Source organism: Polypterus senegalus, chromosome 2, assembly GCF_016835505.1.
Source record: "Polypterus senegalus isolate Bchr_013 chromosome 2, ASM1683550v1, whole genome shotgun sequence".
Lineage (NCBI taxonomy): Eukaryota > Metazoa > Chordata > Cladistia > Polypteriformes > Polypteridae > Polypterus > Polypterus senegalus.
In genome coordinates this window covers 115,433,910-115,450,760 of record NC_053155.1, presented here as the reverse complement: position 1 = coordinate 115,450,760, position 16,851 = coordinate 115,433,910, and the positions used below count along the sequence as shown (strand labels likewise).

Below are 16,851 nucleotides of genomic sequence, written 5' to 3'. Positions count from 1 at the left end.
TGGGTTATCACTCGGTTATAAACTACAACATGGCCCATTGGAGCAGAGGTGTCCATGGCTGATGGCTGAAGGCACACAGCATCAAACATCCTCACATTTCCCATGAATGCTGGGTAATCTCCTGCGCCTACAAGTTTCTGCGCTGAAATAATTCTGTTCAAAAGCAGCAAGTACAATCTTTCACTTTCTATTTCTCTTGCTTGCAACCATGATCCAATTAATTTGTTGACATTCTGAACTAAAAATTACATTATGTAGAACAACAGCTAGCACATTGGTTGAGGCAGTGGTCTAACAGATTGTTTTTTATTGAATTTGCAGATTCATTGCGTATTAAGGATATACAGTATACTCATTTCAGATTGGAATTCCATGCAAAATTCATTTTAAAAGTCAAACAAAACTGGTCATGAACCAAATATCAGGATTAAGTTACTTTTAGCTGCAGTATGAACGTAACCATAGTCACTTCTCTTCACTGCTACATAGATGTGTGTCTTAGGTATTAACAGAAGCTATATATGTTGTGCTGTCAACAATCATGACTCACATATATTATGTAGATCTATCAATTAAATGTAAATAAAAATATCCACTGCTTTTAATACTAAAGGCATGCTACATATTAGTCTATTAACACACCTTAGTGAATAAAAAAGCATGGCACTATTTCCTCTGCAGCATGAAAGTTAACTAAAAGACAACATAACTTAAAATGGTGGAATTTATTTTTAGGACACAGAAATTAAGCTCCATAATCCTAAACTTGACTGCATAGAAATACTCTAAAGAGGGTAAGATTTTTATGAATGGTATTCCTTAGCAGAACCAGTTAAGTATTTTACACACATGCCAGATTACCTTTACTGTGTAGATTTTCCTGTATATTTTATTATTGTTTACATTTTATCTGATGTCTCTATTTTCATGTTTTTGACATATTTAAAGTTAAATAAATGACAGAGTGCTTATATAAAGAATGAAATATGACATTAATACATTTATTTATTAATACAATTTTACACACTCTCAAATAGATAAGGAATACAGGCCAACAAGTAGGCTCTCTATATACTTACTAAATACATTCACTATCACACTGTTCTCAAAAACATTGCTGTCCGTCGCCATCATGCACACATATTTGTGCTCATCTGCAAGGGTTGCCCCAGAAATCAGCAAACTATAGTTGGAAGTTATGTTCAGTCTGCCTTCATACTGTGGCCCATTTTCAAGGTTTAGTGAAGGCTTGTGTGCTGGCTTTGTTAGAAGGCTCTGAGATACTCCATCCTGGTCTTCCTAGGAAGGAAAATTAATTTGATTTAATTAAACAAAAACGACACACCTATTGCATAAACTGACATTATGCACCTTACTTTAGATAAATACAAAGTACTACTGAACCAACAATAACAATTATGAATACAAGATCCATGAAATTGAGCTAAAGAAAAAATGCAGAGCTTTTCTCGATATATTACTCTTATCTTTCATACATTCTGAAAATGCATTTACCGGTAATTAAACTACACATAAAATGTTAGCCTGGGTTTTAAAAAAAGTCAAAAATATTTAAAAAGTGTCTAACAGCCACTTCCTACTAAGATAGAATAATGGAATGTAAACTGTAACATTGAGAATAATTTGTGGTGACCAATTCTTCCCCTCAACCCCCCTGAAAAATGGCACAAGTAAAGCTATTTAAAAAATATTCACCAAACAATAATGAAAAGCAATTTTTAAATAAAATGTAATGCAAATGATAAACGTGCACCATCTACATGACTTTTATGAAATGCCTGGTAGAAACAGATGAACAAGATATTTATTTGCTACCTAAAGTACTTGAACAACTTTCTTGTTTATTTTCAATAGTTTTAATTGACTTTATTGTGATGGAAAATAGCTATTATCATTAAATGTCACCAAATGTTACCTTGGTGCTTCCCTAGATTTCCCCAATGCATCAGGAAATGGTTATTTGAAAAATATTACTTAAAATAAATCTTTCTTATAGTAAACATATACAATCCTTTCATAAAAAGAGAAGGTTAATGAGTTTTTGTTTTTACAAGCTGAAGTGAATTACAACTGGGCAGTTTTTTCTACTTGACAAATTAATGTGGTTTAGATGTTGCTGATATAATACAGTTGATCTAAACAAATTATGGTAAAAAAAAAGACATCTTTGGATTCATTACCCAGCAGTAGTCATTCCAGCACCTTTATGAATATACAGTACACCATCTGCACATCAGAACAGGTAATACACCTCAAGTTAAGCATATTTGAACCCAGCCAACACTTGGATGGGTGACCATCTAGAAAAAGCTTGAGTTGCTGCTGGATGAGGTATTGGTGAGGCCATTTGAAAGCATTTACCTTCTGGCCTGTGTGTGGATTCCAAACTACCAGTGAAGCTGTACAGATGAGACATAAAACCAAGGACCTGACACTCTGTGGTCATAAAAAGTCCCTGGGCATCCTTTGAAAAACAGCAGTGTCCACCACTGCCTGGTCATTTTGACCCCCTAATAAATCCCTGTCCATAGTGAAATAAGAGGTATCCTGTTTTAGACTAGACATCACTTAGCTGCAAAACTCAATGGTAATACTTACATATTTCCATTTTACAAACATTAAGTCTGGAACCACTGTTGAACCACAAGGTATGGTGATCGTTTCTCCATAGACTGCAGCTACCCTTTGGACGCCATGCACTAGGGGGGTAAAAAAAAAAAAAAATCATAACTTGCAAGAAGTAACTTTTATGGGCTAACACAGCCCTTCAAGAATCCACTATTATAGTGACAACAATGTATTAATCATTTAATTTTAAAGTTCAATATGATAAGCATCAGATAAGCATCACATACACTGAAGGAGGACACATTAGATTCTTTCAAACTTACAGTAACATTCTAATATGCATCTACACTATATTATTTCTAAACAAATGCTCCCAGTAGGAATATTTTAATTATACTGTATTGGTTTATACACATTAGACCCCAAGAGGACTAAAATAAAGAAAAAACATTACAAATCTAAGTCTGTCGTGTAACACAGTGAAATTAGATTGAATGCAGTCTATGTTTAATGGCAGTGATGCCTCATTACACAGAGGTGACAAAGAAAATAAAACCAAATGGCTAATGCACCGTTAACCATTTTTCTCATTTTCCAAATGTTTTCTTTCTCCCTTCTGTGTAATTAAAGTTTTCCACTCCATAAATCTTTCTCAGTGTTTAAAGTCGTCAAATACCTACACACAGCAGCAATGTCATCCTAGACTTTTACGCAAGTAAGAATGAATGCCAAGCCAACTGAAAAAGAGTACATGTGCACATTCTATAATAGGACTTGCTCAGATATCACATTTTCTAAATATAGTTAGCCATTGACTATTTTACCACTTAGATTTCATTTTTTTATTCATATTTCCTCCAAAAATCTAAAGCTGATGTTCAAATACGACGTAACTCCAGATTTTAGGTTGGAGTCTTGGATTTGCTCCTTCAAACATGTCCCTTTTCCAGAAGGAAGAGGTTTGGGTTCAGTTCACAGATTAACACATTTTGGTCCTGGATAGTTTGGAATTTTCAAAGTAGTAAGGGAAACTATGTCGATATACAATTTATTTACTGAGTTTCTGTAAAAAGTCAAATCTCTTCTTTAGGTCAAATAAAGTAATTTCCAAATCAATAAAATGAACGGTTTTGTTTATTTTTATTTGTGATCTAGCCTTAACCCTTGCATTAAATTAAAAAAATATATTAATTTGACAAATAACCTAATACCATATAGTGTAACAAATTCATATTGTATTATTCTACACTCATACTTTTAACCTTATTTAATGAAAGCCTCTTATGATTTCACAATGTCAACCTTTTACATAAATATAAAAAACATAAAACTAAGAGTTGGCATGAAGTCAAAATGCTCCACCAAAGTAACATACCCTTAAAAGTAAAAAATTAAAGACATTAATCTTAATTTGAAATTTGTGCAGTTTGAAACATGTCTTGATTAAGAGTGTGTTACTTTATTTAAAATTTCTCTTGATGACCAACACATATTAATTACATTTTCAAATGATACTGGAAATGCTGGGTGTTTCTGCTCAACATGAACTTGAACTTTATTGCAAGGCAATACACTTGCTAGGAATTGTAGTAGTCAATGTTAATATATTGCACAAAACATAAAATACATAAAACAATGTGGCAAAGTAGACTCATACTCTTGCCCAGTAATATATAGAGCAGAACTTAAAGTAAGCATAATTTAGGTTGTATAGATATGTCTGGAGATCAGGAAGAGATTGATATGAATTAGAGATTATTTTTAAGCAAACAAAAGCGATTCCACCATATTCACAGAAGCACAATTTATAACCAGTGGTCAATTAGGTAAGAAAGGTTTCCTAAAATCCACAGCCTTTTTCATCATTTCCAGAGTATTCAGGATGAGATTGTTCAAGGTATAACAACTGGCCAGTCGATCCACTTCCCTTTGATGTGGCATATCATGTGATCACTGTGGTATCATGCTCAAATTTTAGTGGTTTTACAGATGGGTCACTGGAGGTACAGTCATTGGTATGCATAATGAAAAAGAGAAGATAAAGAACACACACCTGAGGAGATCCTGTACTCATGGACAACAGCCCTGACTGATATCTGCCCAGATTCACAGTCTGCTTTTCTGAAAGTCCAAGATTCTGAGATATGTGACACAGTCCAAGATCACAAGTGAAATGTTTACAATGGAAATGGTTTACTATAGCTGTGACAATTGCTGAATTAAATTCCACAAATAAAATCCTGTCATAAGTACCTAGAGATTATAAATGCTACAAGATGTCGTGAAGACCCATGCTTACTGCATCCTCAATAGACTTGTTGGCACAGTAAAACTGTAGTGAATATTCACCTTATCAAGTCTGATATACTCAATATCATGAAGAAACAGGTGTTCGATGTCTTCATTTATTACTGAAGTCAATGTCACTGGCCTGTAAGGCAAGAAATGTTTTATTTCTTGGGCACATGGATAATTGTGGACTCTCTGAAACAGGCATGAATATTGCACTGAGCCAAAGACCAATTCCAAATATCTGTAAACACAGGTTCTAACTGATTACTGCAAACTAGAAACACTGTCTGGACTAGATGCTTTCCGACATTACTCACTCCAAAAGAGCAGACCTATTTTGTATTCTGGGAAGAAGGGGCGGAGGAGGAATTGGAAAGCCAGAAATGGAGTCCTGAGTGGTGAATGAGTGCACCTTAAAAAGAGTGCAACAGAAATTGATCAGATGATTATGAAGAGAAGGGTACTCTGTGATGGGGGAAGCTGTAAATATGTAACTAGTTATTATTCGTAGGACATAACCGACATAGGGAAGCAAACGTTGGAGAAAATGCTCTACTCCAGCTTGATATTGTATCTGGTTCTTTTTTATTTTTGTTCTTTATTTCAACTTATGCAATTTCTTGTATTAGGAATTTGTTCATTTTCGCATACTCCTTGCTGTTAGAGCGCAGGGTCAGTCATTGTACAGCGCCTCTGGAGCAATTGAAGGTTAAGGGTCTTGCTCAAGGGCCCAGCAGAGTAGGATCTCTTTTGGTAGTTACAGGGATTCAAACCGGCAACATTTGGGATACCAGTGCAGATCCTTCGCCTCAGAGCCACCACTCCGCCCCATTCTGGGACATTTAGCAGATTTTTTTTTAGCTGATGTGGAGATAACACTGTTTACAAGACTAAGTGTCTATCTTAGCTGTTAACTTTTCCAGCAACTTAGAAAACCATGTTTTACAATTATGGTATCTGGCGACTGTTTTTGTTGGAATACAGTTTTCCTGGCAAAAAAATAACTGTCTTTACTGATATAATCCAGTACATTATTTTCCAAACTACCCCCAGACAGGTTATTTTTTTATTTCTGTCTATAGGAGGGGACAAAATCTATCATAGCATAGTCAGAGTTAGCCAAGGGGACACATAGAATGAAGTAGTAACATAAGTACATTTTCCCTCTCTACCAGAAGATTTCACTAGCTGTGTGTATTTGAAATTTCACAGCAAATATAAAAAGGAATACTGTATAAATAAAGATCTAGAGAAGAACTAGAGGAAAAATTATGATTCAATAAATTGCACCTTATAAAATGTACAATCACAAGCCACATCAATCATACAGCTCAAGAGCAAAAGTGCAGTTAAAATGCAAAATCAATATTAAGGAGAGGTATTCTCCATAAAGAAGAATAAGGTTAATACTATAAAAGTGTGACCTATCATAATATTTCAGTTACTTAGTATAAAGAGGACATTTCATGAAGGATGTATTAACAGCAAGAGGTGGTAAACAAAAAATTATAATACTGTATATGCAATTATACTGTATATGATTCAACTACCCCTCAAAGTAACTAGAAACTAGTAACAATCCTATAGGCTGTAAGAGATGCTCAGCAGTGCAAACAGAATCACGAGAAAACTAACTAATGGAGGGATTTGCTACTGGCAAGACAGAAACGTAGCTCTTACAGGAGTATTGGTAGACCTGTGGCTTGGCTACATACAAGGCAGGTTCTGTTTTATAGTTGCATTTAACAAGGAAGCCAAAATAAAATGTAATACAGTAGTAATACTGAATTCAGTAATTATTCCCCCCCTCCCCCAAACACATTCAATTACATATAATGTTTTACAATATTCAAGGGGAGAGTTCAAAAGTACATCTTAAATTGAGAAATCTAAAATGGGTAAATTAAATAATCAGAGTAAGACAAATGCATGCTTCAGAAATTTACATATGTGCTTATTCTATTTGACTTAACATTTTTTCATTCTGAACAGTAGATATTTTATTGCCCACATTTTCTTACTGACTTCACATCAGCAACTATGATTATATTCAAAATAAGGTGTTATATAAAACCCACACACATTTTTGGACCAGTTTTGATACAGAGAGAAATATATTTTGAAGAACTTTACAGACTGGATCAGAATGATTTACAGCATAGGTTTCCACTCAGAATGTTTAACAACATTCCTGCTTGACGTCTTTTAACCCTAATATGATAAATGGTAATTGTGACAGCAACTGTTTTTGCAGTTGTCACACATGTGGTAATCTCTGACACTAAAGAAATGGACAACTGCAGTTGTCATGTGACCAAAACAAGACAACACCCTTGAATAAACAGCAAAAAAACACATGGCCTCAGTCAGGCAAAAGGTCTCAAGAAACTATCAAGCATAAAGGAAAATGAAACAAGCAATGCAGCAATCCAGAAAAAATTAATATGACATACACTACAGTGGCAGTGTCAGGTTAAAGATTATGTACTATACTGACTAATGCATATTCAGACATTTAAACAAAAATCTCACTTTCAGAGCGCTGCTCTGTAACCACTTACACTTTCTTCCTTTGTGAATATGCACTGAACACTTCCTTTCCACATATATGAAACTAGAGTAGCAGTGATCGCTGTTGTTTATAATTTGCAGGTTTCATTAATAGACACATTAGATGTCAGTATTAGATGTGAAATGTATTTGATATTTTGATTTGAAAAACAATACTTCACACCATCTTTAATTTTTGTATGTGGTCCAAATATAGGTGCAATGCACAGAAACACTATGCTATTTAATTACTGAAACAGAGAAAACAAAGGACTTTATTTCAATTGTACTTAATACCCCTCCAAAAATACAATATATTAAATTATTCACATTATTACTTGTTTAATAAGCAGCAAATGATATACTCCTCAAAACTTTGGTATTGTTCACAAAACGAATATTCAATTTAATATCAACTAGAGGCACTTGCCTCTATTTAACATAATTTTATGCATACTGCTAAATCATCAGTTAAAATCTTCTAGGCTTATACAGTAACTGTTAATTTCACCATATTCTTCTGAAAATGTTATTTCCTTGCATTCAAATATATCAGTGCATGCTAATTCAGACAAGATAGATTGAATTAGTGCTAATACCCAGCCCTACTCAGCACAGTACATTAAAGTATGTTTTGATGATTGGATGAAAACCTCTGACTGTCTGAGAGAGACATGCTAAATGTGCTAAACAACATTTTTATAATCCTAACACTGGACATGTTAATTGTAATTTGACTAAAACATGTACATTTGATATTATCACACAACATATATTCAAAACAGATAAATGCTCACCAATGTTTTAATTATAAAACAGTATGAATTTTATTTGAGTTGCAAACAGACAATCTGGTAGTTTTGCTAGACACAATATTTCTACAGCTTTTTTTAGGTAGAACAGCTGATCAAAAAGTAATCAGACTATCCCATTTTTTCCTTCATGAAGACAAACATCAGAATGCTGTGCAGGTGTCTTTGAACACCAAAAATCGATGCATGTGAACCTGCAGTTGGACCACCCACCATATTCTTCAACATTCTGTCACAGCAAGTGGAAGTAACGCGTTTGTGTTGTCATGGTGGAAGAATAAGACGTTCCTGTGAGGGTACAGCAGAGTTTTGTGACTGAATTTAGTGTTAAGCATTAGAAGAGAGTTGATGAAAGAAATGGGGGGGTCGGCGACTGAAAACAACTATGTGAAAAGAAGTTCTCCTCAGATGAAGTGAAAACCCCACTGCCGTATCACTAATAGTGATGTTGCAAAATAGCCTGTTACTTGTCTGTAAATAGCTTTTGAAATATTTTAAAAATATATTGAACATGAAAGACACAATTTCAAAAAAAGAAATATGTTCCGAACCTGTGGGGTCATCCAATTCTGAATTAAAAACAAAAAAACTCAATAAGCCCTCAAACCTTCATATAACAATAATTTAGTACACTTAAAATTAAATTCTAGAATAATCAGAATACCATATCTACATATCTCACAGATCACAACTGTCTCTGGCTATAGCTCTACCTGCTATCTTTACCCATTTAAAATTTATTAATACCATACGGTTAAAAAAAATCTTCAAAATAATTTATAACACCTGTATTTCTGAAGCTGAGCTGCAAAAACAGTGTTTAAAATGCTACAAACCATGTTTCCCTTTCCAAAACACAGCAATACTTTCATTACTTTAAAAGAACAAATAATTTTGCCATGGCCACTACAAGGCAATGCCTGATATATAAAAAAAAAGGATTAAACATTAAGACATTTCAGAATAGTCTGATTGCTACACAGATTTCTATTACTTTGCCATTTAATAGTCATATTTCTCATCAAAAGTGTATTCAGCAAACAAAGTATGCTGCCACAGCATGATCAAAAAGTTTACAAACTGGCAAAATTTAAGTTGAAATTTAATGAAATTTGAGAAAGCATTTATTATGTGAGAGATTTTAGAGGTGCTTAGGAACAAAGAAGAAAAATATATGAAACTATCGTAATTAGTTATTAATTTATATAAAATAAAAAATAAACTAAAAGGCCAACAAATGCTAGAAATTCATTGACAATTACAATGACCTATCTGAATCCACTAATAAATTTTAGGACACAACCACCTAAAACAGTCACATAAGTTTAAGCTATGCCTTTAATTTCTTTTAAACACACGAGTCTTTGATATGAAACTGCATGTGCAAGTAAGCTACTTTAATAAACTCTGAACGTTTAAGACTTTCTTGTAAATACCTTAACTCATAAACTCATTGCTCTTTAATGACAAGTTGACTATCCACAGGAAAGGCCTGGTGCACATCTGAAATGCCACATCTCCCAGACACACTTAAGTTCCAGTCTTTTGAGTCAATTAGTAAATTTCAGTTGTAGATTAACATCCGCCAACAGAGAGAGACTAGACTGTCCACTTTGGTGACCTGCTCAGTTTTCATATAGAATATAGGCCTATCAATAGTAGGTGCATGTAAGTAGTCTAAAACGGAATTGAAGACATAAATGTGAAAGTTATAAACCAATAGTCCAGCGAGGCCAGTAAAAACCTGTCCAAATCCACTTGATGACTGCATCTCTGATGTGTTTTGGCAAAAATGTAAATTCACTGCCTGAGCTACATAAGAAATAAGAAGGGTGAGATGTTTGTAAATCTCCTATAATCCAATAATTTGCTACTCAAAGCACAGTCCTGTGGGTGTAAATTACAACGCAAGTAAAAGAATTATTCAAAATAGTGGTCAAAAGAGAAATTTAAATTACCACTTGCCTTTCTCTGCTGTGTCAAAGAGGAAATAAATAAAAAAATACTGTTCCTCTGATGGAAACCAAATAAACAAACAAGTTTCTGGAGAATTGGGAGTTTTTATTCCATCAGCCTTTGCTCTTTCATTTGGTTTACAGCTGAAATGGTTGCAAATTAATCACAAAAAATTGAGATTCTGAGGAATGGGTGTAACGTCTGTTTTGAACAGTGGAGCTGAAATCTCTTGGTCTTCCTTTGGCAGTCTGCAGAAAAGTACATTTCTTGACTTAAGACCTTTAATAGCTTCGACATGAGGCTCAAACATTCTGGAGAGTATCTGGCTTTTAACCGGTTGTGTAAATTTCTCCCACATTTCCATTTGTGTGTATCTTTGTTCACAATAATTGTGGAATTATGCTACTTCATCTTAACAAATGTATGAAAATAGCACAAAACACAGAATAGCGAAGGCCAGACGGTGAATGAATGCTGTACAGTAAGTTGATTCAATTGCTTACATTGACATTTTACCAAATAGAAATCTACTTATAAATGATTTCAATGATATATAAACACAATAATTTATATTACTAGTGTATTAAAAAACGTACCCCACTATTATGAAGTCGAGCCATTTCTTAGTCTACCCTTGAAAGTGCAGTCATTAGATATTTAACTGCAAGTCAAAAAGAGGTCAAAAACAGACTACTATTGGTAACTGATCTTCACACAATGTCTAAATATTTAACTAAGCTCCAATACTTACCAACTGTTAAATTTCTTAATTTCTTAAGCATTTCTTAATATCATTAATATAAACATTGCAGAGTTTCCTTAAATGTGGTATGCTTTCTGTTTAAAACTTGTTTTGAGTCACCAGAGACATAAATCTGACAATGCGTTTAGGCAACAACATGATCCCCCCTAGCCCTGTAAATGCATTCCTGGAATTCTCACTCTTTTTCAATAGTTTAAATTTATAATGCAAAGCAAAACAGTGTTCTCATCTACAACTCATATGTACTGCCTAATCCATGCATGTAGAGACTCAATTAATTTGAAAGTTGGAAAATTTTCAATTTGTGGTTATTCATAAAAAGAGATCACATTTTTGTGTACAAAATATTTTTGTAACAGTGAGACATATTAAAAAATAGCAATGACTGAATGCAGTTACCTGTTTCAGTACAGTCAATAAAGATCAAGGTTTTGGATACTATTCCATTAAAAATCAATAAGCTCTGAATGGTTTAGAAAATTATCTTTATTTATATATGTATCTGTAAATATAAAGTAATGGCACTTTTCTTTCTATCCCAGATAAGCTTCAGTGAATGGGACGCAATCGATTCAGTTTTAAAAATTTGCTTTGAATGCCTTTTTTGTGCATATCCCATTCTGGAAACAATTGTAAAAACTATTATTTGTGCCTTCAGTATAGGATTGAGAACAAAATATGTATGTATGACTTTTTAGTTGTAAAAAGGTGTTCTCACACATTATTAACTATTTATTGATACCATTTATTTAAACGTTATTACCTCTCTAAGAGGGAATCCTTATCACAAAGGGTTGGCAAACAATGTCTCCAAATCTATTAGTTCCCTTTAAAAAGAAATTACTGTTGAAGATAAATAATGTATGTTAATAAATGTGCACTTCTGTATGTGTGTGGTTGCTTAAGCACCATTCCACAAACTGGTTAAAAAGTCTTAATCATGGACCAGCATTAAAAGATAGATCTGAAAATGGGGTTGAATCTCTTAATTATACTACAGGGGTAATTTTGGGGTAATTTTCATGATGAAAGGCAATAAACAAAGTCATACTGAACAGCTTTCATGCTCATCCCTCCATTTCTCAACATCATAGGTTGTTCATAATAAAATACATCAAGCCTAGCACCCCAAAGTCTCCGTAAGGAATAAACACTTGCATGTATGCACACGATGTTGACTTTTAAAATTCATCATGAGTTTGCAAGGTCAATTACCCTCTTCTTCCGGTACATTTGGGATGCATGCTTATTCTGCTCATCTGCCTCTCTTAAAACTAAGGAAAAAACAAAATAAAATAAAAACATCTGAAAAGAATGCCAAAACAGTGAAGAGGATCTAAATATACTATGTAGTACTCAGTACCACAATGCCCTAAAATTAAAATAGTTGCTACATGTGTCACTATACTGTGTAATGGGTTTTCTTGAAGAAAGGAAAAAACAAACCCCATAACTGTGTGAACCTGGGCATTTTAAGGTAGCATCTATCAATCAATCTAGTACTTTGTAAATGTATTTGTTCTTAAACCATTATTACAAAAGGAATTTAGGGTGCTTGTGAATCGGCTAGCTTACTCTATTCTTCATTGTTCTATAATACCCTTTAATATTCTGAATGTGTAGAAAACACACTGGTTCAAAACCAAAGCCTCATTCTTTCAGAGTGAGCAGTTTAAGCTACCATTTACAATACAAGTGCTACTATCGTCTCTGTGCATACACTCATCCAATTATTATCCAGAGTTCTCCATACATAGCTTACTGAAGTCCCCTAGGGATATCCTTAAGAGTAATCCACCCTCACCCCCATTCCATCCTTTAAACTGCTGCACTGTGCAGCCGTTACAAGCAGCTTTGTATCATGTGTCAACAATTAATCGTGTATAGTTTTACAGCTGTCTTGCCAGTACTGTTTAATTCGGTCAAAAGCCTGGGTGACAATACCATATGTGCTGCTGGATCAAGTTTTCTGCATTTCAAGAAGAACTACACCTTGTTAACAATAATTTACACGCCGTATGTCAATCAATGAGAAAATATCAATACCTGTTGTGTGCTATGATAACTATCTGTAGTGAAAGACAGACATCTAATGTAATTTGGTAAAGGATGGAGAAACTGAAAAGAGTAACATTCAACAATAACTGGATAAAAAGGCAGAACTCACTAACTATAAAACCAAAATACTTTTACAAGTATATAAAATGTTAGGACACTGGGTAAATCAAGAAAAAAAAGTTTAAAACATTGAAGGATCCATTTATTAAACTGAGCCTAAATCTCAAACTCTCTGCCTACCTCAAGCAATCTTTATACAACCACTTTGTCATTCAATAGCCTCTGCCTCATATGACTTCTGAACAGCAGTGGTACAAGTTACCAAGCATACTAGAAATGTAAATGGTGGTGTGCTTGTGTGGACAGGGTGTGAAATGTTATTTTATGCAAATATAGAGGAGAACTGCAAACAGGAGGGTGCTATGCAAGGCTGTGACTGGGGTAGACAGCTAATATAATTTCAGCAGACATTCCTGACCTCTGAAGTAGCCCTGGGCTGAGGTTGGAATGGCCCTCTGTAACAAGGACTTGCGGAGTGTGGAATGAGTAAAATAAATGTGAGATACAAGACCACGGTTGACAAAAAGAAAAAAAAGAACACAATAAGGAAGATATTATTGATGCCATAAATGATTACTAGTCTCCAAAACAGGCAGCCAGGGACTCACCAAAACTAGTAGAAGCTGCAGCAATTACTCCCCTAGGTTTCATTATTTACATTGACTGCTCCCTAAATTAAACACCTCCCTTTATATTGTCCAATCTTTTTTGAAATTAATACTGAGAAAAGGACAATATGACTGTGCTCTCTGTCATTTATTATATACTTTCTGATGTAATATGCTACATATTTACTCTTTGCCATAAAGTCCTGCAACTCCTTCAAAGTTGCCATTGGCCTCTTGAACTTTCTGACCAGTTTCCTCATCACTCTTCTATCCAGTTTGTAATGATGACCGGATCTGGGGTAGGTTCCAGTAATACAAAATACTTTCCACTTCTTATTTATGGACTTTGTTGTGCTCCTAGGAATTGATTAAGCTTTTGAGATCTTTCTTCATCCAATCCCTTACTTTTAACTATCCACAAGTTTATCCCTGAGATCTTCTGAAAGTGCCTTGTCATCCATAGTCAAATGTTTGCTTCCAGTTGCACTATCAAGCACTGGAATACTCCAGGAATAGCTGTTGTTATGCTAAACTAATCACAATGATTACAACTGATCACAGCTGGAAGCCAATTACCCTGGTGTGCAATGGAGAAGGTGATTACTTATACCTGATTCAGTTTACAAGTTTCTCTCTCTTATTGGGTGTGGGGTGGTTATCCTTTATCAATCTTAGTGATTTTGTGTTTTATTTAATTATTTTTTCCCCAAACTGTTGCTTATATATCTTTGACTTGATACTATAGTAAATATTCCAGTAAATAAAGCTGAAAAAATGTTTGTGTGCATTTTCATTTTAGGTTGTAAAGCAACAAAATGTGAATATTTTTAAAAGGGCCGATTCTTTTCTATACCCACTGTATACTGCATTCACTATCTGAAAAGTATTAAATGGTCATCATTCCAAAGACTGTCCCATGTTTCTCTTTTTCCTTTACAAATTCATTATGTATGGGTTCAATTGCTGCCAAGCCAGTTTAGCAGGTTATGTGAAGAATATTACAACTGCTCTACACTTTGAATGATGCTTGGTATATTTCCATCGATTATAAATGTTCTTTAACACAGACACTTTTTAATATATGTTGCAACAAAAATAGAAAAAATGTGTTTCAGTGAAACGGATGGCAGTTTTGCTACATATTCAGAAAAAAGAATAAGATAAAAACATAGCTAAACTGAACAAGAATCTGATGTTCATACAAAAAGTGTTAAAAACATTCTTAATTGTATTAAGTCTTATTGTTTTTTGTTCTCACAATAAATGGCACAGTATTAAACAGGCAACAGGCAACCTTCTTTAAGAAGACTACTTTGTTAAGAACTCAAAGCATTCTTAGTTTTGTTTTTTTTTTTTTTTACTTCAAATCATAATATTTGCAAAAGTTAATCTTCAGAATTTGCTGCTCTAAAGCAGTCATTGAAGGAAAAACACAAATGGTGTGGTCGTAAAAAGTAGATTAAAAAACATTGAAGGGCAGAGGTACTACTGTCTCTGTTAATTGCCAGTTCCTGCATATTCATGCAGAAGACAGAATCAGGATATGCTGAAAAACTGTCATCGGACTGGATGAGCCTGCAAGCTTGATAAACATGCAAACTGGTGGACATGATGCAAGTGTGTGGTATATGTTTACATGGTGTATACTTGCTCCCTTTGCACAAGAGGAGCATTGTTTGAATGCTATGGAATATTTCAACATTGCTGCCAGCCTAAAATAGACTATCAGAAGGAAAATATTCCATACCACAAACAAAAGAGTGAATCTAACTTAATGCAATACCCAGTCATCAGATCTGAGACCAATTAATTACTTGTGTGGTAAAAAGTGAGGGGCTATTTAGAGTGCAGATATGGGATCAGCCAATCTTGAAAATCAAAATATCTCACATTGGTACTAAAGTGTAAACTGAAAAGGTATATATATCTGCCTCATAATTTAATGTAATCTCATTACAAAGACAATTTCAGCTTTGCATCTGATGTAGCTGGGATCATGGAAAAGCAGACGCAACAACAGATGTAATGGAGATGACAAAATCATGTCAAAAGGATGAATGTTCCTAATAGTTCACAGGCAATCACAAATCAATATCAGCCAGTCAAGTGTGGCTTAATATTTAAGTTGTTGGACTTAAACTTCCAAGGTTATTCAATTCTATCCACATCACTGATTCCCTTTGTGCCCCCCTGCAAGTTACTTAACTGACCTGTACACCACTTAGTTATAAATATAAAAAAAGAAACAGCTGCAACATATCTGGACACATTTGAAAGGATGTGTAGGAAATCAGTACACTAAAGTAGTATTTTTTTGCTCCAAAGAGCAAAGCAATAGCATACGAATGTGTCAAAAATTAAGTGTAAATTAAAGTCTAACCTCTACAGTTTTGCAAAACACATTAAAGGTGACAGGTATGGTATTCTGAATGTTGCAATATTTTGGAAATGCGTCTCCACTTGTCTGGCACTGCAGCACAACATTTTCAATGACAGCAAAGTTTGCTACAATATCAGTTGTTGTGAAAGGCGGTTTACTGGTATAATCTCAGTACTATTAAAAGCTTTCAATTCATTTATATGAGCCTATATTCCTAATTACCAGGGGTGTTCCTGAAATGTGCTGTGTAAAGTATGCACTTGTAAAGTACGAGTTGAGAAATAATTAACCTCATAAATGTGTAGACTTCCTTAGCAAGTCCCACTGGCATACCTAAAAGCACCATTTCCTGGATTTCCTCTTAGCCTTTCAGTAGACAAAGTGCATCTTGATTAGCTTTAGCCTTTGCAATATTACTTGATTAACAGGCTGAAGGGAAGCCTTCTCTACTTAGAAAAATGATACATTTATCATTTCCTAGACTCTAGGTTGTCAGCCACAAGACAGTATTTCATCTTTATAGAACAAGAATGAAAAAAAGTTAAAAATCATAAAAGTGCTTCCATTTGCTTAATGTATTAGACAGCCAAAAAGACTGGACAACCTGATAACTTAAGAACCTCAAGTTCCAAATCATTACACTCTTGAACCCAAACCATTATGTTAAATTATGATACCAACATTTCAAAAATGAATTGTTGCATTCAGTCATTAGATGGGCTATAAAGGGATACCTCAATTCAGAAGGTGGACTGGGACACAGGAAAAGGAGGTAGGAAAACA

General features: G+C 34.2%; 1 protein-coding gene across 2 annotated transcripts in view; it reads right to left on the bottom strand.

Annotated features, from left to right (window-relative positions):
- The window catches only part of alcama (activated leukocyte cell adhesion molecule a), a 109,722-nt gene that overhangs the window by 43,337 nt on the left and 49,534 nt on the right, over positions 1–16,851 (bottom strand). For both annotated transcript variants that reach the window (XM_039744428.1, XM_039744427.1), the window contains exons 2-3: positions 2,620–2,720; positions 1,080–1,299 (exon numbers count right to left, since the gene is read on the bottom strand). In XM_039744428.1, the coding sequence (XP_039600362.1) occupies positions 1,080–1,299; positions 2,620–2,720 (321 nt within the window). The remainder of the gene's footprint in view (positions 1–1,079; positions 1,300–2,619; positions 2,721–16,851) is intronic.